Below are 24,505 nucleotides of genomic sequence, written 5' to 3' on the forward strand. Positions count from 1 at the left end.
CAGTATGATGATTGGCGGACGCAAGGTGCTCTATAAGAGATGCAGCAACGGCTTAGAGACTTTATTGGAAAAGCATGATATCAATGTGGTGTAAGCCAAGAATGTGACAAAACGATGGGCTTCCGCGCGTTCAACTGAGAACTTTTCCCCTGCGTCAATGGTCCAGAACAACTGTGAGATCCAGAATATTATTGCCGACATCCGATGCTGCTTGGCAGCTCGTGTTTGTGGTTTCAACGACAGCCCAAGATTCAGTTAATGGAATGAATTGGTGTCAATTTTGGTGCCACGATTCGTGAGTAGACGCAATATCTAAGGAGTCCCTACCAAGAGCACGAGACTCGCTATTGAGGATATTAATATCAGGGAATTGCTTTTTGCTTGCAGCAAGCAAATGAATGAATAGTGTTGTTCTTTTGGATTTGTAAATGAGGAACCCCGCTGTTTAGCATCATGGAAATGCCACTTCGGCCCCTGAAGCCTGGGTAAAAATACTTGGCCTCTAGGCAACATAAGGCTTAGCGCCCCACGGCTGGGGCCACGTCGCCACAGAACTTGAACGTCCTAGGGTCCTCCATCAGCAGGGTGACACCCCTGTAGCCATTATTTTAGGCTCGTTCAAGGCTGCAGCTGTTGGGACGGGCTAGACGGGGCAGGGAGAGGAGTTTCCTCCATCGTATCGAGTACGGAGCGGATCTTCCATTTGGTTGCCCCTATGTAAATCCAAGCCAATCCAGATCATCCAATTCAACATCCAAACCTCCATCTTCATTCCTGTTCCAACCTTGCAGCTCCCTTTTTTGTCTCTTGAAATCAAGTAGTCAACGCGTAGCTCGATCTTGGCCCCGCCCGTTGATCGCCTTGCGGTAAACAGACCCCTTTCTTATTCCCTTTGGTGTCTGTCTGTAACTGTCTGAAGTCAGCATCAAGGCTATCTCCGCAAAGTTTATTCTACCTACACTACGTTACACGCGACTTCGATTGTCGCAAGGTTGTCCGCTTCAAACTTTACTGATCAACCATCCTTTTTCGAAGCTCTGTTTCTCCTTTTGAATTGCGGCCTCAACCGCCGACAGTTTTTGCGACCCGACGATCGATTCTCTTTCTTGAACTCAACAACAACGAACCCGACTGCCCATCATGAAGATCCGAACCACACACTCGCCTTTGGTCCTTCTCCTTCTCCCTGCTGTAGCAAATGCGCTCGCTTCTAATGATATCGCCGACCTACCTGCCCCAGGAGCCGCGATTACAGAACAGACCGATGGCCTGCCCCAGGCTGGCGTTAAGCGTCATGATGTTCCAACGAAATATGCCCCTGTAGATGGCAGAGACGGAAAGCCTCACCACGGACCCTTTATCGAGATAGATGATCACAAGAAGACCCCTGAAGTGGCCCTTGAAGCTGGTTCCGACACTGCAGCAGGATCTGGCTTGGGGGCCGGAGCCGGAGCCGCAGCTGGAGCTGGAACGGGTGCATCAGCAGGTGCTGGAGCTGGCACAGAACCCAAAACTGGAACCGAAGCTGCTCCCAAAATCGACAGCAACCCGGATTCCCTTCCTGGACTCAAAGGCCGACCCGAGGACCCGACTGTCGTAGATGGCGAAAAGATCCCCGAAACCAATGATGGTGTCATGTTCGACACTAACCGAGTCCACGCCCAAGAAGGCACCACTGGAACTGAAGGCGGTGTGACTGAGAGGTCCCGAGCCCGAAAACTTGAAGAGGAAAACGCTGGCGAGGAGACCTTCAGAAAACCCTCATCACCTAAGGAGGCGCCTCCTCTGCCACACAGTGAAGAGGAAAAGATTCGTGCTTCTGGTGGGGACAAGGCCAAGGAGCTTAGCGATGACACTGGCAGTGCAAAGGTAGAAGACGTTGTGCCCAAAGCTGCGAAGCCCGTTATCAGCAATGACGATAGGCATGATTACACTGCGGGACTGGAGGTGAGCAAATACTGCCCTCTGTAGTGTCGTGAATACAGCTAACAATTATACAGAAACCTGCCGATCTTCCCGACCGACCCGTTGGACAGAATAAACCCGTTTCAGAAGCAACAAAGACTGAGCCCATCGATTTGAGCCGAGGGAAGACACACGATGGACGCCATGACGACGAGAGTATTATCCAGCCATTCCACTCCTTTGTGCTATCCTTCACCATGATTTTGGTCTCTGAAGTTGGCGACAAGACGTTCTTGGTTGCAGCTCTCATGGCTATGAAGCACGACCGTATGGTTGTGTTCACTGCTGCTTTTGGTGCTCTTCTTGTCATGACTGTACTTTCGGCTGTTCTGGGCCATGCTGTTCCTACTCTCATCCCTAAGCGTGTCACTAGTTTCCTCGCTGCTGGCCTCTTCTTCGTTTTCGGTGCGAAGCTCCTGCGAGAGGGTATGCAGATGGATCCTAACGAGGGCGTCTCTGCAGAGATGCACGAGGTTGAACAAGAGCTTGCCGAAAAGGAAAAGGAGATGGGCCGAAAGCGAGGCGACTCTGTGTCTGCTTACACTCTTGAGATGGGTATGAATGGCAACGGCCGCAGGTCTCGACCCAGCAACCGTCTGATGTCTCCTCCTCGATCGCCTTCTCAGTCGCCTGTGCGAGATGCTCGCTCGGGCTCAGGCGCTGTTGCCAGCATTGTTCAGGGCGCTACCAACCTATGCTCTCTGCTGCTTAGCCCTGCCTGGGTTCAGACCTTCATCATGACCTTCCTCGGCGAGTGGGGTGATCGAAGTCAAATCGCTACTATTGCTATGGCAGCCGGTCAGGATTACTGGTGGGTGACCTTGGGTGCTACGTGCGGCCATGCCATCTGCACTGGTGTTGCTGTTATTGGTGGTCGAGCTATTGCCGGTCGAGTCAGCCTGAAAGTTGGTAAGTCAACAGTCTACTATCCTCTTGTTGAACCAAATGATCTAACACTCAGTAGTCACTGTGGGTGGTGCCACTGCTTTCCTCATCTTTGGCGTCATTTACCTCCTGGAGTCTCTCTACAGCTAGAGGCGCCCTCGCGAATGCCAAATTTCTTTTCTCGTTAATAGACCACGGTTTGAGGGCCTATCGTCATCTGAGACCATTTGCCTACTTGACGCCTAACTCGTTGTAATATTTAACGGCCTCTCTCTTTTTTCTGACAGGAACTCGCGACCAAGGGACCAAGATCTTCAGGCGTACTCTGCTGGGGTAGATCTTTTGTATAATTACGTGGCTGAGATAATCTCAGCCTCATGTTCGATTCAGTGCACATGGACACTGATCTCCTTTGCCAAGACGCGTGGCTTGGAGTATTGATAAGGGGAATGAAGACTAAGAAAATATACGCAAGGGAGGAGCTGGAACTGGAAAGGAGGTAAAAAAGTGGAGAGAATCGATTGGACTGTTCATCAATTCTTATATGAGATGCTGGGAATTGCTTCGAGTTTTGTACGGAATGGAAAGGAATGAGCGTGAATGATATTTCATGGATTCGAGCTATGATTAGCTGTAAATAGCAGCTGTCTCGGTATAGCCGTGATGATATATTAATGTACGATAAGGCATCACAAGACATATCCGGGTCAGAAATACTGTTTCTCCTGTAGAAATTACGCCCATTCACATAGAGGCTTCCATGCGTTCACCGTTATCAAGTCACTGCCTGAATGATCTTGAAAGGAACAGGTCATTTATCTCCGCCTGTCAATCATTAAATCTGCCAGAGGTATATCCTTCTATCATCTGTCCTTGATCAGCGACCGGACCCAAGTATCCTTCACGTTCAGAACCCCTCCCTCCCTGTTGACATCCACCAACTGAACAAGACTCCGACAAATACTTCAGCCCTGGGCCACAAAAACCCAGTTGTGAACAAACTTTGACAAATTCGTCACCATCAGCGAGTGACCTTTCATTTTCTTCATGATAGACCTTTGTGGTCTTTCTTTTCCCACCGTAGAACAAGGCAGTAAAAACAACATAGCAAGAATGAGTAAAAGCAAAGCAAAAAATGAAAATAAACCTCCTCAATCATCGTCAAGGTATAACGTAGTCCCCATTTTCCAACGTTGGGAATACATGCGTGGTATCTGACAATCAATCTCAAACATCTTGATGTGCTCTCACAAGTCGTTATTGAATCAAACAAATTCTCGTGACAATTGTCATTGGACTGGTTTTCGAGACCTCTATACTGGAAAAGATGCGCTTCCTTCAAACGTTTCTGTCGTCATTCATATAATCCTCCCCCATCATGCCATGGAGTTCTGGGTATCGTAGTCTGACGTTCAATCCTCATCCTCTTCGTTGATCGGTGCAGGTGTTCGTCGTTCCGTACGCCTCTTAGGTCGTCGGTGTCGCGAACTACTGATGTTACTGGCCGAATCATCGGGCATGATGTCGACATCATCAAATGCCCAGTCATCGTCACTTCCCGGATCACGATCGCTCTCGCCAGCCCAAGCCGGGCGCTCATAGCCCGAAGCTTGGGAGTTGCCAGAGTTGGGGCCGGACAGCACGTCAATGCGACGGCGGTTCTGCAAGTTCTGCATCAAAGCAGCCCCTCGCTGACGCAGTGCATTCCGGACAACTTCGGCCTTCTTATGCAACTTTTCGAAGGCATCCTCCAAAGTCTCCATTCCCTTATAGATCTCTCGCTCAATCTCGGCAATGGCTGCCATCTCCATCTCCTCATCGTTTGAGACAGCCTGTCGACTTCCGGGCACTCCTGTGGTGTTTACACTGACGAAAGAGGCTGGTGTCGTACCTCGTGAGTAGACCGAAAAAGGAGTCGTGTTTCTCGAACTGAACGACGATGAAGCTCGAGGTCCGGGGCTCAGCGTTCGGGTATTGTAATAGGCACTAGCCGGAGTCGGTCCGCGTGATTCGTTGAGCGGAGTTTGTGGCACATCATCGTCAGCTCCTGACCAGAGGAAGCCGTCGAAGCGTCCAGAAATGAGAATCTCCCACTCTGAATTGTTGATGTTGGAAAGTGCAACGAGGAGATCGTGCGTATGCGGGTTCTTAACCAGATACGTAGCTGATTCAGCGTCTCGTGGCACTTGCTGCAATCTGTATAGCCGCTGCAGGGCCAGGCCGGTCTTAATGAGGAAATCTGTTCGTGGTCGATGCCCAGGTGTAGGAGCACGAACTGACGACTTCAACTCCTTCGAGCCAGTCATGATAGCGTTAAAGTAAGGACGGTCCTCAGGGTCAAGGTTTGTGAGAATAGCAAAGGACAATGTCTCGTCATCGACATCTTGGGGAGGTGGTACTGGTGTTTCTCCAGTGTTTGATAGCCATCGGTCGACAGCAGAGCGAACTTTCTTCGACTGGCGAAGATAGTGCTCCCTAAACTCCTCCGCAATATCAGGGTCCAGCTGGACAGGCGACTGAGGTCGAGGAGGCCTGTCACCAGAGATCTCAGCAGCTTTGGTGCCAACTTCAGCAAGATCAAAGGGCGGCCACTGAGGGAGGTCAATCCGGCCGCTCACCCACTCTAACACATCGCCCCAGTTGAGACCATCGTGGATTTCATGGGGGTTATCGCACATGATGCAAGTGCAGCCATGAGGGGGCAGGTCGCGAGAAAAGACATTTTCGAGGCGGTCCAACAGCCTGCGAGCAACAGATCGGTGTCCGGTAGCAACGGCAATTGAGCCCTGCTTACTAAGTACTGTGTTGTACTGGTCTAATAGATGATGGAATGGAGCAAATAGAGTGTCTGTGCCGACCAGAGGTGGGTTTGAAGGCCGGTTTCCGTTCTGACGGGGTAGAACAGAAAGGAAATTCTTGGGGGCTGTGTAAGCCAGGCCGCCATTCTGAAGCAAATAGTCGACTCGTGGCATATCGTGAACATCGAGTGCGGGAGGGGGAGGAGGTGGTGGTGGTGGCGGAGCAGCACCAAAGGCAGACGCAGGCGTTGCCGTCTTCGAATGCAGATTCGAGTCGACATCTTGGACGTCGATGACAGAGGGAGTCTCAGGCTTGGCATCCGGGTATCCATGAGGGAACGGGGCCTGGGTTGGTGTCCTGGGAGATGAATCCTGAGCGCTTGAAGGAGAAGATGCTCCATCGACATCATACCTTCTGTGACTTCGAGTAGATGATGTTCGGTGAACAGAGCGATGAGAAGAACTAGATGCCCGGGAATCAGAACGGCGAACCTTGTCGCCAGAGCGGCGCGATGAAGACTTGACGTAGGTAGCTTGGCTCGAGGCGCCGGACCGACGACTCACACGGGAGCGCTCCTCGTTTCGGGATGCCGAGCGAGATAGACTTGACACTCTTGATTTTGGCTGTTCAAGACCAGCCTCGGCTGCTGGGAGTTCTTCTGTAGGCGTTCGGATCCTTGGGGTATCCTCTCTAGGTGTCTCAACCTTTGGTGTTTCATTTTCGGGGGCTTCCTCTTTTGGATACTCTTCCTTGGCTGTATCCTCCGGTGTCTCCTCGTTTACTGCTGTCTTGTCCGCGTCAAGATCAGTTCGGGGTGGACTGAGTGGCACATCAGGCTTGCCGCTGTCAGAACCCTTGGCGAATCTCGAATCTTCGGTATATGGAGCATCCGTAGGCTCAGGAGTAGACGGTTTGGGACTACGTTGGCGAGGAAGAGACAGAGAGTCGCGACTAACGATAGCCTCCTTACTGTGTGCCTTGCTGAAAGACGGGTAAGGCACTGAGATGCGATCAGAAAGTATAGAGGTGGCAGCTGTTGATGTCCTGGCCATGTCTGAGCTAGCCAAGTCACTGGTCGAAGCTGCACGGTGATGGCGGTGGTGATGCTCGTCGCTGTCCCTTTCCCTGCGGTGACGGTGACGGCGACTAGATGTGTGAGAAACGGTGTCGCTCACCTCACTAAGCTTGCTTCTAGAAGATCGTGAGGTGCGGTGTCGGCGGCGCTCGCGGTCGGGGTCCTTATGCTTTTCCCGATCATGATCTCGGTCGCGATCTTTGTGGTCCTTTCGTTCAGATTTAGAGCGTCTTGGCTTTTCGCGCGGCCGCTCATCGGCTGGGACCTCGAGGTCGTGGTCCTTGGAGGACATGGTGGACCATGGAGATGTGGTAAGAGTATCGTATGGCGGCTGGTGATTTTGCGGTTATTCGTGATTGTCGTCGATAATTCCAAGGGTGTACAGTTCAAGAAAGCGGTCAAGAATAGTGGGCGCAAGGAGGAGTCGATAATGATATCGGCGTATGACAAGTAAGAAAGTGAGGGTCAAGCAAAGTGAGATTCAGGCTGTAAGAGTGAGAATAGTCGTAATGTTGGGCGAGTCTGGTTACAGCGAAGCAAAGGAGAGTCGTGAAGAGGGGAATGGATGGTTGTACTGGCTGTAGAAGTGTGTGAGGTGAGGCGCATTGAATGGAAGCAAGCTACCTACCTAAGCGCAGTGTCAGGCCCGGCTTGGTTGGTTCATTCCCTGCAGCCCAGGTCAGGTCAGGTTCCGGGTGAAAGAATCAGGCACTAAGGCAGGACAGAAAGACCCTCAAGACATGGATGCAGTATCATTCATTCCTCTCCCTAGGTACTCCGTATCCAATTCTTGTTTCTCACCGTCAGAAGCACGGCTGTAATGAAATGCGGGCGATGAACTCAATGCTTCCTGATTTAGAGTCGCTTATTAGCTCCCCAGCCTGCGATTTTAAAAACTCGTTTAATTAATAGGGGATCGGAAAGCTTGGACTTTTGCAAGGGAGTAAATTCAACGGCGGTGATCAACTGAAACTGTAGGACCTACGGATCCCTCAAAGATGATGTCAACCTCTAGACTAGAGGCAGGCTTCGACACCAAAAACCAGTAAAAATCACAAGCAAATCACCACCAATTTCAATTTCTCGTCATTGACAGAGCCACCACAAACACACAAACGCATACGCAATCTTGACTCTACACAGCCCGATCATGGAAGCTCCCGTTTATCCCGTCTCCCGTGGCCCGGCCCTTGGGGAGCAAGAAATCTTCTGATCTTTAGTTAAGGTGACAAAAATATTCAGTTTTGTGGCTGATTAAATTGATGTGACACCTGACTGAGTATTTCTGTTACTTAGGCTCGAGGCCTTTAGTTTTCTTACCTCTCTTACAAGGCCCGTTCCCCAAATTCTGCTGTGGAGCCCAACTTTGTTGAACAAAACCGAAGCCGAGCACGGCCACGCCCATTAAAAGAGATTTACAGGGGCTAGAGGGGGAGTGCTGTAGATGCGAGGTTGGAGGCTGGGCACAGAGTAAATGACGACCAACCAGCTTCAACATCTTAACCGCCTGTGATCCCCTGGTAGAAGTATGGAAGCCATATTTAGAACATGAGAATGTGTGACAGAGGCTTTTGTGTTGATACCTTTCTCTGAAGAATGCAAAACGGTGCCTACCTATGCCAGAGTATATTCACATGACTCAGAAATAATATCTCATCGTCTCCATCCACAGCTGCCTGCCACGCATCAATCTCCATCTTAACGGCCCATATTCTCACTCACTCAACTCTTAGCGGTGCTGCCCAATCATTCAACCAACGATTGATTAAGCGCTCAAACTGTCACGAGTTCCTGCAACATCCATTCACAGCCTAACACAACTGACAACCGTCACACTGTCATTCGTGATAGGCCGCCGAGTACGCAGCCCACGTATCACTTGCATATGCTCGCTTCTGAAAATAGTTTCATCATGATCTTCATTGTATCGATCCTAATCTATGCTATGCCGATACTTTCTCGTCCGTCTAATTGTTCCAGGAACGTGATGTAATTGATTCATCATGTTCGCGCTTCTTTTCCCTATCCCGTCTCATTCAAATTAACGCCAATTCCGTTTATCACTTGCGCTATTGTTTGCAAATTTTCGTAGAGCGAGTGGTACAATAAATATTCATACCACGACGCTGCTTTTAGCCACGCCACCCATGCGCATCGAAGCGGTAGGTAGATGTAGCTTGCGGGTATCTCCCTCGGCTGAATCCCGAGATAATTCGTCCAAAATCACCATTTACAGGCGGTCGAGGAGACCGTTGCTCTCAAGGAGCAGGACGATCTGGTGCACAATGGATCGGACGTTCTGCTTCTCAAGGTCGACAACGAGGTCGGGCTTGGCAGGGGCCTCATAGGGGTCATCGACACCAGTGAAGTTCTTAATGTCACCACGGCGAGCAGCAGCGTAGACACCCTTGCGGTCAGTCTTCTCACAGAACTCGAGAGGAGTAGCAACGTGAACAAGGAAGAAGGGTCCGGACTTCTCAACGAGGTCGCGGGCAGCCTTACGAGCATCCTCGAAAGGAGCAATAGGAGCGGCGATGACAGCGGCACCAGCCTTGGTCAGCTCAGAGGCAACAAAGGCAATGCGCTGGATGTTGAGGTCACGGTCCTTGCGGGTGAAGCCAAGCTCAGGGGAGAGCTCGTGTCGCACGTTCTCACCGAGAAGCATGGAGACGGGGCGACCACCACCCTGGTTGAGTGTAGCCTGGAGAGCACGAGCGATCTGGTCCTTTCCGCTGTTCTGGTAACCAGTCATGAAGACAGTGAAACCCTTCTCGGCGGGGAGAGGGTTCTCCTCGCGAAGAACCTTGACAACCTCGGGATAGGAGAACCACTCGGGGATCTCCTTGCCGGTTCGGAGACGGTGTCGGAGCTCAGTGCCGGAGATGTTAAGGGTGCGGGTGCCCTCGGGGATCTCGTTGATGGGGAGGTACTCGTCAGAATCGGGGAGGTAGATCATGGCCTGGAACTCGACCATCTTGATACCAAGCTCCTCCTGGTGCTGCTGGACGAGGACCTGAGCATCATAAGGACCGTAGTGGTCCTTGCCCTGCTTGTTCTTACCGGGACCGGCGTGGTCACGGCCAACGATGAAGTGGGTAGCACCGTGGTTCTTTCGGATAATGGCGTGCCAGAGGGCCTCGCGGGGACCACCCATTCGCATGGCGAGGGGCAGAAGAGCGAGAGCAGCCATGCCGTTGGGGTATCGGGGCAGGAGAGCCTTGTAGACACGGACACGGGTGAAGTGGTCAATATCACCGGGCTTGGTGAGACCAACGACGGGCTGGATCAGAACGTTGGCCTGCTGAGAGCGGGCGGCGCGGACCGTCAACTCACGGTGAGCTCGGTGCATGGGGTTTCGGGTCTGGAAAGCGACGACCTTTTGCCAGCCGAGCTTGTTGAAGTGAGCGCGGAGCTCAGAGGGAGTGACTGGTCATTATTAGTCTCATGTTGCGTCTCAGTTGCTCTCAGTGACTTACATCGGAGGTCGAGGAAATCGTAGTGCTCGAGACGGTTGATAGCCTCAAGCTTACCACCAACGTAGAACTCCTTAGCGGTATCAAGGAGATACTTGACACCGGGGTGGGTGTCATCATCGCTGCCAAAGACCTTCTTGGCCTCGTTGACCCTGTTGCAATCGTATTAGCACCAATGCCCCATGTAAGCGAGAGCAGCCATGATCACGAACTTGTCAGGTCGGTAGACATCCTCGACAGTCAGGATAGCAAGGTTTCGGTCGTCACGGAAATCGCGGAGGGTGATGCGAGCACCAGCCTTGATACCAAGCTGGTCGATCTGGGCCTGGTCAACATCGAGGTTGATAGGCATGGAGAAGAGGGCGCCATCAGCGAGACGGTTGTTCTCAACAACGCTAAAGAGTTCTGTTAGCTCATGAACGAAGCAATTGGATGATTTGCAACTTACCCATTGTAGTCCTTCTCAGTCAAAAAACCTATCAAAACACCAGTCAATCGCTATTCTTTCTCACTCATGATAGAATCGCAGCCGTCGCAAAGCGCCCGCCGGAGCCGGAATATGCGGGGGCGGGGCACCGAAGTCAACCCCCATCATCACAGCGGGGGAAACAAAAGATCTTCACGAATAAAACAGGAGCCGCATACCTTCGAGAGGGGAGAAGCCACCGTTAAGGATCAGCTCAAGATCGCAAAGATGTCGCTCGCTGAGAGTAAGAGCAGGGAGCTTCTGAGACTCAGCCTCGAGCTCGGCCTGGCGAGGCAGGTCGCGAGCGAAGAGGTCCTTAAGGACACCGCCGTGAGGAGTGTTGGCCATTGTGATGTGAAGTTCTTGTGGTTTTGAGGAGGGAGGAGGATGAACAAGAATGCCAAAAACCGAGTCGCTTCTCGGGATTTTGTAAAGGAAAACAGAAGTTGGAGCACGCAATCGTGGGGGTCAACGATTGCACAGGTGTTACTCGGAGAAGGACGACGACGAACAGACCAGAAACAGAGGACGAGAAGAATGAGAATGGGATAGTAGGAGAGAAGGATGTGCTTTGATTTTAAATCGAATTACCTTACCCAGCGGGATATAGAAAAGTACCTCGATCCTCAAGCCCATCCACTACGAGAGTACGGATACCACATCCACCACAATATCCATCTATCCAATTCTTACATCCACCCTGTCATGATTAGTCCCCTCTCCCCGTCCCTTATTACTGGGGTTAATTGGACTGGAGGGGTGTGTATGATGCAGCGAGTAAGGCAGAAAAAATTGCGTTTCCATAGGCAAAACGGACGAAGTCGGCCAATGCACCCAATCCTCATCCTCTGAACGTATCCTCGCCCTCGAAAAGAGGGAAAAAAACAATGGGGTCGTGGTTTTAGCTCTCAATGACGTGCTCGGAGCTTGAGGCTTATACATGCCGCCGACGACCCAGAAGACCAATCAGAGACGAAATGACCGGACAAGGCGGCACTAGGTCGTCGGAGCATCGCTCTCGGCGGCGTTGGAGCGCCTGGGGGGGGGGGGGCATCATGATGGGAAACTTGAGTAAATTCTACTGTTTCCGAGGAGGCTATCGCAGTTGTTACAGGTGCAATGGGTTGAGATACAGGCCCTGATGTTGCGGCTTACACACTGAAAAAATGTCTACAATGCTCGGAACTCGCAACACAATAAAATGCGATTACAAAGCGGAACGAGATGCACAACATGGATTATCAGTTTCCTATTCGAATGCCTCATTACCAATTCAGTTCCTGGTACCTTGGAAGCGGCAAGGAAACTCTTCAAGCGCTGCTACAGCTGCAGTAGGGTTCCTCTTCAACCCCAGTCTACGCTTCAGTACCCGTTTTTGAGCACAAGGGTAAACGAAAGAGATTCAACGGACATGTTCCATGGCATGGACAATTGACCACCACCCATTCATCCACATCATCCACATGTAACCCACGGTTTACATCTATATCCACTAATAGCTTGCTTCCATGAAGAATCGTGGCTTCTTGGGGCTTTATAAGATGTTCTCTATCAGATATCTTGTTCAAGCTGACTTGTCTTGTCATGAGGATACTTAAGTTAAAGTATCGTGAACATGGTATCTCTTCATCAACGCCAGAATATAATTACTCCTCTGATCATGATCCTCCGTAGCCTTGCATCTATACAGCTTTCCCCGAGTCAATTGCGGTTGTCGGGCTTGAAGGACCCGGGCGATCGCCCGGCACATGGGGAAAAGATGAAGCACGCCTTTTTTCACTTCCCCTCAGTCATGATGGATCAGATCCTATCTTAGTAATCACGCAATTATGTGACGTTGATACGACACTTTTGGAGGGTTGACTGATCGGCAAGGCCACGCGGAAGTAAATCTCTAATTCGAGGATAGTTTTTTTTCCTTATGCAGCGCAAACATCGAAAATTTCCCATGCAGCTCACTCGTCTTCTCTGAGATCTGGTCGTGACTCAAGAGTCTCTGATAACAGTGTCAAGGGTCTATGATAACAGTGGAAGTCAATAGAGGTATGGCTGGACAACATGTCTAGCTTCGCAAAGTACCCTTTCTTGCCTTTGAAGCCCTGTAAGAACCTGTGGGATTGTCCTCTTTGAGTGTGAGGTGCTGTCATCTGCTGAATGATTTCTTTACAATTGAGTTCTCCCTCGAGATAAGCATACATACCTTAGGTAGTCTGGTCTTGGCAACACCCTTGATGACCTAGAATGAGCTCAGAACACTCGTTTGGATATTGTACATCAAACTGTACACACTGAAGATGCCGGAGAAGGGCAGCAGCTGACAAGCTTGCCTCATTTTGTGGCATTTAGTCGCAATCGTCCGCCAAGACCCAATCCCACGATCTAGCCCCGTTCACCCACCCGCACCTTGACGGCACCTGGCTTGGGGAGGAAAGAAAGCACAGGACCTTGATCCTAAATGACAAAAAGACTTAGGTAGTATAGCTCAAGCCTAGGATAACTTTTACTGGGTTTATTTCAATACCCTGTATGAAGGTTCGCTGTTTTCCCGCCCCCGGAGACCTGGCACCTCAAGGTGGATGAGGAAGCCAAGAGTCATTACTTGGGTCAAAGCTGCGAGCGACGGTCCGAAAGCTGGTTATATATAACGCAGACATGCCCGTTTCTGAAGCTGCTCGCCTGCTAATCATACACCTTGAGAACCAGGCCTCGCATTGTTGACGGACAAGACCGATTACAGTATTGCGAATATGTATGCTGTCTGCGCCTTGAAAAGCGGCATTGGCCAAAATATTAGTGGCATAGCTTGCTTGCTCTCTTGCTTGGAATGAAACACAATTTGCCATAGATTGTCTCAACTTGGCACATGATTCCAGTCAATCATCCGGATGCTGGGGTAACTAACTTCTGTAGAGCACACTACATAACGCTTCGTTTGTAACGCTCCGTAGCCGCTATTGGCATGATGCATCACTTTCACTGCTCTCCCCAATCAATGGACAGTCCAAGAGCTGCCAAGTTGCAGAAGACAGTCGCAATCGTTGCAAGCCCGACACGTGGAAAGGACAATTCCCCGCCTCTTCATTTTTTAGTTTTGGAGAAGCGTTGTTGGCCAATCGTTAACAGCCAACTCCCCGATGGTGACGCCAGAAGCCGGTGACAGCGAAAAACTTGCTATACTAAGTCGTGTAGTGAGTGTACTCAGAACGAAGTTTCGGTGTGCGTAGATTGCAGCGTTTTGAGTGCATTCACTGCCTTGCACGCAGTATCTTCTCTTTTGCACAGAGTAGATATAAGAACCTTGGGACTTTTGCCTGGGGTTGGTTGGTCTAGAACATGTCGTGATAGAAGTAGATACCGAAAAACGATAAGCGTGGCCTGGTAAATTGAGAGAGTATTCTCGCTACTGCTCACGCCAAATTTAGTGCATGCCCAGAAAATGTGGTTGGATCAGACTTCTCCAAGATCTAATCCCAACCTTCCCTGTTTTCGTACATTACCAAGATTCAATGGTTGCTCTACCTAGTCTCAATTTGTCGTTATCTCTCTTTTTTACTTGAGCAGAACCAGTTCAGTCTCTCAAATGCAACACCTCGCATTCTTCGCCTGTTGCGAAATAAATCTCGAGTCTTTTCCCTCTAATTAAAACCCCTGCAGCTGCCATCCCGCCAACCTTAAATTCCCGTCGGTCAGGTCGCGAGGTTGCCGATCTTTAGTGGCTTCTCCCGGCCGCTGCGCCACTGTTGTGTCTCTCAAAAAGTCTTGGGGGGGTTACACCTACGTCAAACAAACACGAGATTTTGCATTGGCACAAAGAACACCAAGCTTTAATCTCCCGCATGTAACTGGGCTTCTTCTCCCTCCTCTGCCTAGAACAACCTCTGTATGCTCGATCTTCGATAACGCTACGTTCGCCTTTTTGCGCCAAAACACCCTTATGCCGTTATAGCCGCTTGCGAAATTATCGAAATATTGCTCGAGAACGTCAACTTCCTATCTGAGACCTGCAGTTCCTGATCTACATGCCTGAATCGACCGAAATTCCACCACCAAACTCCTCGATAACTTTACATGCTCCGTTTTCTGGACCAAGATAATATTTGAACCGCAGAGATTGACAACGATATCGCAAAGACCGCCCTGGCGGGCTTGCCCGCGTTCCGCTTCTTCCGACCCCCTGACTACATCTCATCGTCAAGATGTTCGCGACCCAACGACCTCTGGCGGCATTGTCATGCCTTCTCTCCATTTTAAGCATTATCCCAACTGTGTGCGCCCAAGATAAGGTTTACATCAACGGAACTGGCGACAATGGAGTTTTCCACGAACGGCTCGATGTTAGTCGGACACCATCATTATATACAGGCGACTTTGACGACTGTCTGAATGACGGAAGTCTTTTCAACGTGACGGGTTTCGACACAGCCTATTACTCTGATAACCTCACTGTGTCATTTCACGTCTATGGAAGCACCAATATCCGTCAGGAAAGTGTCATGAGTACGTTGCGAAACTTTATTACGCCCTGCTTGATCAGTCTAACCAGATTCTAGTGCATCTTTCTATTGAGGTATATGGAGAAGAGCGTTTTAACAAAACCTACGACCCTTGTGCGGAAAACGTCACAAGCCTTTGCCCGTTGAAGGCCGGTCAGCCCATCGAGGCATACATTACAACTTCAATATCTGCCAATGACATCGCAGGAATTCCGTCAATTGCTCTCAACATTCCCGACTTGGAAGGTTACTCGCGCATCCGGATCTTTGCCAACTCAACACAGACAGAAATTGGGTGTTTCCAGGCTACTATGAGTAACGGAAGGACCTTTTCACAGCCTGAGATCGTGGGATCAATACTGGGAGCCTTCACCGTGTTCGCGGTGTTGGCCTCGTTTGCAACAGCGATCTATGGCGTTCAGATCCCTCATATAAGAATGCACTACGCCCATTCTTTTTCGATTCTGATCATTTTCGAGACCTTTCAATCGATCTTCTTTTCCGGGGCACTATCTGTCAACTGGCCTGCCCTGCTTCCTGCCTGGTGGAGCAACTTTGCGTGGACTGCTGGCATGTTTGCAAGCCTTGACATGATTGATGCTATCAGCCCATTTGCTGGCGTGTCTGGGAACGCCAGTCAAGTTGGCTCTGCAGGGTCGGTCCCCATCAACAACGGCGGTGGTCTTGCGCAGCAGATCTTTGGCAGAAGCCTTGGAAGACGCTCTGTTCCCCAACTTGAGAGTATTGTCCACTCGTTAACCCGTCGCCACGACTTCAACTCCAGCAACCCATATGACTATGACTGGGCTGGGGAGCCTCGAAATCCTGGAATGCCACTCCCAGGCGACTATTCTGGCTTCCCCGGTGTACTATCTGTGGTTGGCATCCCTCGAAATGACGCTTTCATCATTGGGCTTATTTGGTTCCTTGTTGTCCTAGCGGCCGTTGCCCTATCCGTGGCAACGGCCAAGCTTGTGCTTGAGCTGTGTCACAAATTCAAGCTTATCAAGTCCGATGGCTTCGACTTCTTTCGTTCACATTGGGTCGGATACATGGCCGCGGGCCTACTTCGAACGCTATTTATCGCTTTCTTCGTCATGATGACACTGGCCATGTTCCAGTTCTCGATTAACGGTCCGCCGGGTCCGACTGCTATTGCTGCAGTCATTTTCGTGATGTTCTTGGGTTTTGCTGGCCTAACAGCATATGCTTGCTCATCTAGGCTACGTGAAGGCAAGTATGAGGTCGTATCTGATACGCTTCGTTTTGAGCAAGGGTTGGTCCTTAAGAAGATCCCATTCGTGGCAACGACACTTGCAAGCTCCATCGGCGAGGAGGAACAGGCTCACAAGCCGCGCCTCTTTGCCAGCCTGCCTATTCGCCGTATCAAATTTGTTGACAAGAACCCTGAAAGACCACAGGTTCACCAAGATGAACCCTACATCAAACGTTATGGTTGGCTTTCGGCACGATATCGACTCTCTCGGTGGTGGTTCTTTACGGTCTACTTAGCATATCAGTTTGTCCGAGCATGCTTCATCGGCGGAGGTCGAGCAAGCCCCTTGGCCCAGGTCTATGGTCTCTTTGTCTTTGAAGTCGTCGCTTCGGTCATTATCATCAAACTCAAGCCTTTTGAAGGGTCTCGCAATACGACAGCAGCAATTTGGTTACTATCGATCTCGAAGATCATCACTACGGGCCTTTCCATCGCATTCTTGAGAACTCTCGATCTTAGCCGCGTTGCAGCAACAGCTATTGGTATGATCATCCTTGTGGTTCAGTGTTTCCTTGCCGCAGCCATCTTGGTCCTGATTGTCCTCGGAATGATATCGACGTGGATGTCTCTGTCTCGTAACCGCGAGGACTTCCCAGATAAGATCGATGATTTGCGGGTAAGGTATTTCGAACACATGGAAGATAGAGCAGGTACATCAAAGCCCAAGGAAGACGAAGTGGATGAGCTTGCGGAGTTATCCAAGTCAATCTTCAGTGTTAGCAACGTTCGACGCAATACCCGGAGCAATGCGTTCCCAGTGGTAGAGGGCTCAAACTCGCAGATTCCTTCTCATCCAGCACATCCACTCAACCGACGCAGGGCAAACAGTGGCGGTTCGAGTCGTCACTCGGTCAACAGTCTGCCTCGAAGTGGCCGTACCCACCGTGCATCGTGGAGTGCGAAAGACTTTGCAGAGTGGGATGCCGACATGAACAGAGGAGACACATCACGAATGAGTCGCATGCGAACTAGCTCTTTGCGTATGCAAGCATCGAGATACTCTGGTAGTCGGCCACCAATGACGCCGACTCGAGAATCCGCCGAGTTTCCTCGTACGAGTATCAACACCATGAGTCCAGAGGACAAAGATGCGATCGTACAAGACAAGATCGAGGAGAATGCAGCTACGCCAAAGAGAAGAAAGAGGACCGTAAGCTGGGCAGATCAAAGTTCAATCTGCGAGGAACCCATTACCGAGGCTCAGAAGGTCGACGATAAGCCACTCGAGAAGATAGACTCGACCGGTGGCCGAGAAGAAGAACAGGTCAAGTCGAAGTCAGAACCATAGTCGCCTTGGGCCTTTTTAAGGGAATCTTGGATTATGCCTCGCAAGGTGGCATCGTCGTTTACTTGCATTTGGGTTTCATTATGACCACGGCTGGCGCTTTGCATTTACCCATATTCCCCCTGTACCCAGTCAGCAAACGCACTCTTGACTGCTGGGTTTCAACCATTGCATTTTGTACATATCGAGTATGAATCGGTCGTCCTGCCGGCACAGGAAGCGACTTGCGAACTATTTCTATTGGAGTATATTGAGACGCGGCATGAAAACATAAAGACTATAGAGGAACTAGTCAACAATGATGTCTGGAGTTTCAGGTTTTGGGACCTCAGATTGAGAACAATTATAGATAGTTAATATATAACTTACGATTCAAGCACAAACGCATCGGACTATTCTTGTCTGTACGTGACATTGCCCTTGAGAGTCCTGCAGTGCACAAAACTGAATGGTCAAGCATCACACCCATTGAACAAGGCGTGTTGCACGGTCATTTCAGTGTCTAGAATACTAAGCTTTGACAATTGTCATCTAACTCTAATAATAAATCATGTCTAAAACACTGGGAATTGGCCGTTGTCATCGAAACCTAATAATAAACAAGAAATTGAACACTCAAAGCATCTCTTGTTGATATGATTGGGCTCTCCGTGGTTACTACGTTGCACATCCTACAGTCTTTCAACCGTGAATTTGCAGATATATCTCTTCGTAGAAGCTATAGCAAGTTCCCAAGTGCCTTATTGTTGTTGAAGTCTGCCTGCATATGAGCTCATGGTTTGTTGGAATTGGGTTGAATGAATGCAGCAGTGAGTGCCGTGCCTGCTTTGGCTATTGAAGCAAACACTCGTTCACTTTCTCTGTCGTTTTCTTTATTGTGCTTGATGCTATTGTTCTCTCTTTCTCTCTCTATAAGGTGCCTATTGAACTGCGATGCAAACGCTGCGTCAATGATAGGAAACCTCAATGAAGCAGTTGACTCTATTGTCAACGTCGTTCGCTCCTTCTTGACGGCTTTGCTTCCATTTGGGAATGACCGTCACGACTGACTCTTTTCTTCTTGTTGTTGCTCATCATTCATCAACATCTCGAGCTTCATTTGACTACTACTACTGCTACAAGATACATACATCAACTCTCATCAAGTAAGGTATACATCATGGCAGACAACAACAATAACAAGAAACCGGAGGAGAAGAAGGAGACTATGAGCGAGCAGACCCGCGAGGATCTGCGCCGCATGACCCTCGGCCTCACAGACCAAACCACCATCGAGACGCTCTCCCGTGCCGGTATGATGGCCAAGAATAAGAGAGAGCAATCACACTTCCATCACGATAAGACCGTCGCCCGCGTCGAGGCAGCTGAGAAGAAGGAGGGAGAGGCTGAGGAGGACGAGGACAAGCATAAGGATATAGGCGGTGGTGCCAAGAAGCAGAACAAGAAGCAGACTTGAGCATAAGTGGCTTTGACGATATGGAACTCGATTTTCAGTGGCCACTTGAGCTTTGGCCGAGTATTTTAGAGGTATTCTACTATTGCTCCTATCTTGAAAGCATGCTAATAGTGAAATAGGTAGCTTATTAGCTGTTCCGCCTTGCGAGACCAACGACCAAAAGCACACACGGACACAAGAACCACGAGTTGCTATCCCAAAAGGACAATGGACCGAAAGATTGACCAAGGTCCAAGCGGGGGATCGGATTATACTGCGAACTCGAGCGTGACTCACGAAACTCGAGATTTTTTCATCTTTTCTTTTTCCGTTCTTCTATCAATTTCCTTTGTCTTACAAAACCAGGACATGGCGGAGCGTTTCTTTCTTTTTTTCACTCCTCGTCCTGTAGCAACCCGCAGGAGGAAGCATGGACATGGCATGGCATGGAATCAGCGAGAATTGAATTGATCAACTGAGCACGAGAGAATAAGCTGCAGCACCGCAATCTAGTTTCCTCCGCGAAAACCTGGTAGAGCGCGCTGTGAATATGGAACATCCATGTGTTTGTATGTGCATTAGCGTGAGACAACAATACGAGCGGGCAACAGCATAGTACAATATCCGTTTGTACGATTTCGAGGCTTGCATAGAGCGTCAGATCATGGCTTCTTTGGAAGATGAGCAGGTCATGGTTTTTCAGGCCCGTTCCCGTTTTCCAAGAGTTGAGACAGTTTGAGGCGACAAGTGGAGTGGCTGTAAGCTCGAGCTGTAGGCTGTAGTCTAGGCTATGCGATGCGATGCGATGTGATGTGGTGACTTCTCTCGGGCTTGCAGCTGCAGCTTCAGCTTCAGCAGCAGCAAACGATGAGATCTGTCTCACCCAGAAACATGCCGTGTTCTCTCTCCTCTGATCGTCATTCATTGCCATGCAATGCCATGCCATGTCTCTTCCATTCACTCATTCGTTTGCCTGCTCCGCCCGCTTGCATACAAAAGTAAGCGCTTTTCATGCTGTATCCCGTCTCACCGGTCTGGGGGAGATGCATATGCGGTCGTGTTGCACAGGCGCAAATGCCAGTATCACAGTCCAGTCTGGCCTTTGAGCATTTACACGGTAGAGACCTTGTTCTCTCTGTCTATCCAAGTACCGACGGTAATAACAAGCTTGAATAATTGACTAGAAGCTAGACCCCATAGAACATTATGTGCTTACTGTCAGGGGTCACCCTTGTTCAGAGCGGCCATATCCTGCAAGCACACGTCTTGGCAAGCCTGGACTAAACTCTTGAGCCTGCCTCTCCAGCGTCTCAATCCTGCAATCAACTCTTGATCCGGGATCACGAGATAAGCTGAACAAGTTTAGCTTAGACTTGACGGGCCAGAACCCAAGGGCCAGGGTTCAAACTCCAAGATCGAATGACTTGATCATGACACGATCTCGTCCAAACACCGCAGACGATCTGTAAGCGAGGCGCTTCAGATCGGCGGGATATCGAATCAAGGCCAACAAGGGACTATCCGAGATCTAACGAGACCAGACCCATCGAGCCATTCTCCTTTTTTATTTTTAAGTTAAGTACAGTACGTATGTGATATGAGACAAGTCCACTTCGAACCTCGATCTTTTTCTCCGATCTTATTAGATACGTCCAATGTCTATACGTCCCCTGTCTCTTAGAGCCCATCTACCCGGCTACAGCTCGATCGAGGCGCACAAGTTTCCATACAAGCGCTGATATACAAACGGCCACCCCCAATAGTGTGGGGGCGGACTCTGCCGGATCAGTTCATTGCCGTTTGACGCCCGTTGAATGGCATTTGGGGTGTGAGTTGCAACAAACGGCTGCGTACATACATACTTCCAAGACAGTACAGTACTGTATATCACAGCTCACCCGTTAATTTATGAGCAAGGGTGAACACCCTCTCCTTCTGGTGACCGACAGACCTGGAAGTCTGAGCCGTCTGCATCTACCCATAGCGTAGCGTCCTGCGCCTTGGAGAATAGAGGAATCGAGTTCCTGCGAGGGGGGTTGATGTCAGTCGCTGCAAGCACGATTTGCCCCCAGCCCTCATGGACTAGGGCTACAGCACGTTCAAACGACGACGGCGGCAGTAGCCCATCTGAACTGCATGCGTTGGGCCAGATAGATAGTTAGCCGTTTGTGCTTCCACCCTGACCGACACTGGGAAAAAGCAGCCGCCCGAGACTTGCAGGGGACAACAAGCCTCCTGAAGCGACGACAACTCTCCACTGAGATCGTCACTACCATCCTGACAAGTCAACTGACGACATATTTGCTTCTGGCCAACGAGGCCGGGCCTATCACTCACTACGAGCCTGACACAAAGGAACACTGAGACGAAGAGAAAACGTGGCGGCGCCATCCATAGACCTTTAAGGCCTTCGACAGCACAGACTAATGCCGTTTCCCGCGGAGATGGAAAGGCGTCCCGTGAGGAAAGCCGTTGTTCCCGCCTTACAGTGGAGTTTTGAACTGAAACTCGAGGCAACAGATGCAAGATGGACTAGATGTGAGACTCTTCGTGTGCTTATGCTGCAACTAACTCAGAACAAAGACTCCCACAGTCAAGGGAGTAGAAGGAGGGAACAGAAAGAACTAGTACTCGTTGCCTGATATCCTGATATTTGCATCACCGTCCGTTCGTAGCCAGAAAATAGAATAAATAGTCCTCCTTGTGCAGCATATTCAAGCCAAGTCTCTCCCAACGGAAACCTGCTTCTCCATCATTACACCATCTTCACACTTCTTCAATCAACATAGGAAACACAGAAAACACTGCACACACCCACAAACCCTATAGCCTATCGTCTTTACCAGTTGCTGTCCGGCTACTTCCAGTTACCAGAAGCAAGCTTTGCCCAAGAACTAGCCCGCCGCCATGTCCCAGTTTCAGTATCGTTGGGTCTTCGAGTATCCTCACTTGGGCTTGAACATGGTCTCCGAGTCTCCTCCTAAGCTCCACAATCTTCATGAGCCCAGTGATGGTACCGGTCCCAAGATTGACCCACAGGCCTGCTCCCATGAAATTGCTTCGGACATAGATACAGATGAGGAAGACGATTTCGATGACTCGAAAGACGTGAAACAAGACGATCCAGGATCCGACAACAACCAACACAGTGGTCGCTGGCATCCGCATGCACTTCATTTTCTCGCTCAGGTTCCTCAAAGTGACGACGACTGGTCCCACTACCTCAGTAGCAACATCGATGTCGGCTCCTTGTGCCATCGTCTCAAGTTGCCCTACCTGTTCCCGGGCATCCAGGCTCACCTTGATTGGCCACGGTTCTTCAACGAATGCACCTGGCATCTTGCCCGAGCTTGCAACAATCCCTCTCTTGGTTCCCTCTTCTCCCTCATTTTCGTGGCTGCATGCCATGTGGCACTCGTCGATGGCTGCCCACAAGAGGAGGTGTACAGAGGCCTGAGGGCCTGCGTGAGACAGTGCGGTATCTTAGAGGAAGAATTAACGCTACCCATGTTAGACAGGATAAGAGAGGGAGTTATCACAGGCATCGGGATACTCAGAGAGTATAGTAGAGTGGTTGGCTGTCGTGCAAATGAAATTCCTTTGCATGGTAAGTTTTGAAAGATTCCAGATTTTCCCCAGCCCAGAACTGTCCCTAAGCCTCTTCCAGCACACAACTGTCTCCAAGTGTTCCAATGCCGCGACCCTGCCTGCGCCCGTCTCATTAAACAGCGGATACCATCAACCTATCGGCCGACAACACCCCTCGAATCTGAATACCTCGAAATACCTTCTCTGGTTTATGAAGTGCTGGGGGGCCGGCACTCCAAGTGGGAGTAAGGTCTGTCCGTTTTCTTGCTGACTCTGTCCTCATGCCTGACTACTGCTCATAGATACAAAGCCATCTACCGTATGCTATCCCCTCAAGAAACCGAGAGTATATGTGTATATGGCAATATCGATGTGACTAGCGTGATGGAATTCGATGAACGGGATGATCTTGTTGAATGGGACGGGAGTTTAGATACTGAGTTGGCGTGTGTGTCCAGCATTGTTGATGACTAGTGCTATACGCGTGGAGATTGAATAGATAAAAAGAATCCGCCATCTCAACCCATGTGCCCATACTCGTTGAGAGCTCTTGGGATAGAAAGTTTACCAAAACTGGTGTTTGGGGCAGGGTGCTGTCTGGAACAAGATGTAGATGAACCGAACACTCCCATTTCCTTGAAACTGGAGTCCCATTTCGTTCAGGTGAATGACCGTTCGTGGATCCCAGTTGTGCGTGATGGCCTCATTGCTTCCACGGGGAATCAGTTCGATCTGTGCGTTCCGGTTGCTCAAGGGCACGAGCAGCGCAGTGGAATGATATCCCGGCCACAGGGCGCTGCCTTTCTGCAGTCGGAAGGCCTCGGATCGGAAAAAGGGTCTCTGGAGATCTTGGATGACAGCACCACGGCTGGTAGCCCATCTCACAAGTGGTCCACTCTATTACATCTGGTCAGAAGATACTTGGTTCTTGATATATACTGAGACTTACGAGGCCCCGAATCACTTCATCACTCAAGTCTGCGCACGGCTTTTCCAAGCCATACGTGCCCAGTCTCGATTGCTTCTCTCCAGGTGTAGAAGTGAGCACTTCTACAATGGCCTTTTCCTGGAGGGACTTGATGTGGTCGTTGAACCGATAGACTTCGATGTAAGGCACCTGCGCCATGGCTCCTGGGTTCAAGGGGTTGGGCTATATTTGGGCTTATGTCGAGGAGAATGCAACGTTAGGTATTCAAGAGGAAACTGGGAGCACACTTGTTGGACTGTTGAAATTCCGTGATAAGATCACTGAGACGAGGATGGAAATAACGGTGGAGAAACCCGGCGGCTTTATACTTATATATTTAGAGCCGTAAGCGTATGCGATCGAATATGTGAGCGTCGAGTTGCACTGCTGTTGGCTTCCACATGGGTGTTTGCAACGCATAAGCAGCAGCAGAGCGGCAAAGCACCCTAAGGTGACCCGGCCTGTATACCACCCTTATACTGTGCATCCGGCCTGAAGAGGTCCCTCGATAAGCATTGCATTGCATTGCATTAGTTCATCATCATTCGCTCATTCCACGCTCCGGCAGCCCGGACCCTTGTGCCGTCACCCAAGGCGTCTCAAAACTTCGGTGGAAATAAGGGAGTGTCGCTTGGTGAACGGCTACCTGCAGGAGGACATTTCTAACATCAACGTTAGTGCAAGGAAAATCCGTTTGCTGTCATTCGTCCAACAACGCGACTAGGGTGTTATGATGTTTGCTATAACATCCTGGTTCATGATGCATGGCCGCTGATCAGCGGGAAGGGAGCTGCAGCC

The 24,505-nt window shown here is 50.1% G+C and overlaps 7 protein-coding genes across 7 annotated transcripts; 4 read left to right on the forward strand and 3 right to left on the reverse strand.

The window, feature by feature from the left end:
• Positions 1-1,140: 1,140 nt before the first annotated feature.
• Positions 1,141-3,000, forward strand: J7337_008812 (uncharacterized protein; the record flags this gene model as incomplete). Its single annotated transcript, XM_044826419.1, has 3 exons — positions 1,141-1,947; positions 2,001-2,874; positions 2,930-3,000. The coding sequence occupies 3 exons, from the start codon at positions 1,141-1,143 to the stop codon at positions 2,998-3,000; spliced, it is 1,752 nt and encodes a 583-aa protein (XP_044679336.1).
• A 1,262-nt stretch (positions 3,001-4,262) lies between these two features.
• On the reverse strand, positions 4,263-7,016 carry J7337_008813 (uncharacterized protein; the record flags this gene model as incomplete). Its single annotated transcript, XM_044826420.1, has 1 exon — positions 4,263-7,016. One exon carries the CDS (start codon positions 7,014-7,016, stop codon positions 4,263-4,265), a length of 2,754 nt encoding a protein of 917 aa, XP_044679337.1.
• Positions 7,017-8,954: 1,938 nt separating this feature from the next.
• On the reverse strand, positions 8,955-11,011 carry MET3 (Sulfate adenylyltransferase; the record flags this gene model as incomplete). Its single annotated transcript, XM_044826421.1, has 5 exons — positions 8,955-10,150; positions 10,201-10,349; positions 10,410-10,592; positions 10,646-10,673; positions 10,843-11,011. 5 exons carry the CDS (start codon positions 11,009-11,011, stop codon positions 8,955-8,957), a joined length of 1,725 nt encoding a protein of 574 aa, XP_044679338.1.
• Positions 11,012-14,859: 3,848 nt separating this feature from the next.
• J7337_008815 (uncharacterized protein) lies at positions 14,860-17,720 on the forward strand (the record flags this gene model as incomplete). Its single annotated transcript, XM_044826422.1, has 2 exons — positions 14,860-15,160; positions 15,214-17,720. 2 exons carry the CDS (start codon positions 14,860-14,862, stop codon positions 17,718-17,720), a joined length of 2,808 nt encoding a protein of 935 aa, XP_044679339.1.
• Positions 17,721-18,876: 1,156 nt separating this feature from the next.
• Positions 18,877-19,173, forward strand: J7337_008816 (uncharacterized protein; the record flags this gene model as incomplete). The annotated part of the gene is made up of 1 exon (XM_044826423.1): positions 18,877-19,173. One exon carries the CDS (start codon positions 18,877-18,879, stop codon positions 19,171-19,173), a length of 297 nt encoding a protein of 98 aa, XP_044679340.1.
• Positions 19,174-22,059: 2,886 nt separating this feature from the next.
• On the forward strand, positions 22,060-22,808 carry J7337_008817 (uncharacterized protein; the record flags this gene model as incomplete). The annotated part of the gene is made up of 2 exons (XM_044826424.1): positions 22,060-22,759; positions 22,792-22,808. The coding sequence occupies 2 exons, from the start codon at positions 22,060-22,062 to the stop codon at positions 22,806-22,808; spliced, it is 717 nt and encodes a 238-aa protein (XP_044679341.1).
• A 496-nt stretch (positions 22,809-23,304) lies between these two features.
• On the reverse strand, positions 23,305-23,866 carry J7337_008818 (uncharacterized protein; the record flags this gene model as incomplete). The annotated part of the gene is made up of 2 exons (XM_044826425.1): positions 23,305-23,637; positions 23,690-23,866. 2 exons carry the CDS (start codon positions 23,864-23,866, stop codon positions 23,305-23,307), a joined length of 510 nt encoding a protein of 169 aa, XP_044679342.1.
• Positions 23,867-24,505: the final 639 nt, after the last annotated feature.

This window comes from Fusarium musae, chromosome 6 (genome assembly GCF_019915245.1).
Source record: "Fusarium musae strain F31 chromosome 6, whole genome shotgun sequence".
NCBI lineage: Eukaryota > Fungi > Ascomycota > Sordariomycetes > Hypocreales > Nectriaceae > Fusarium > Fusarium musae.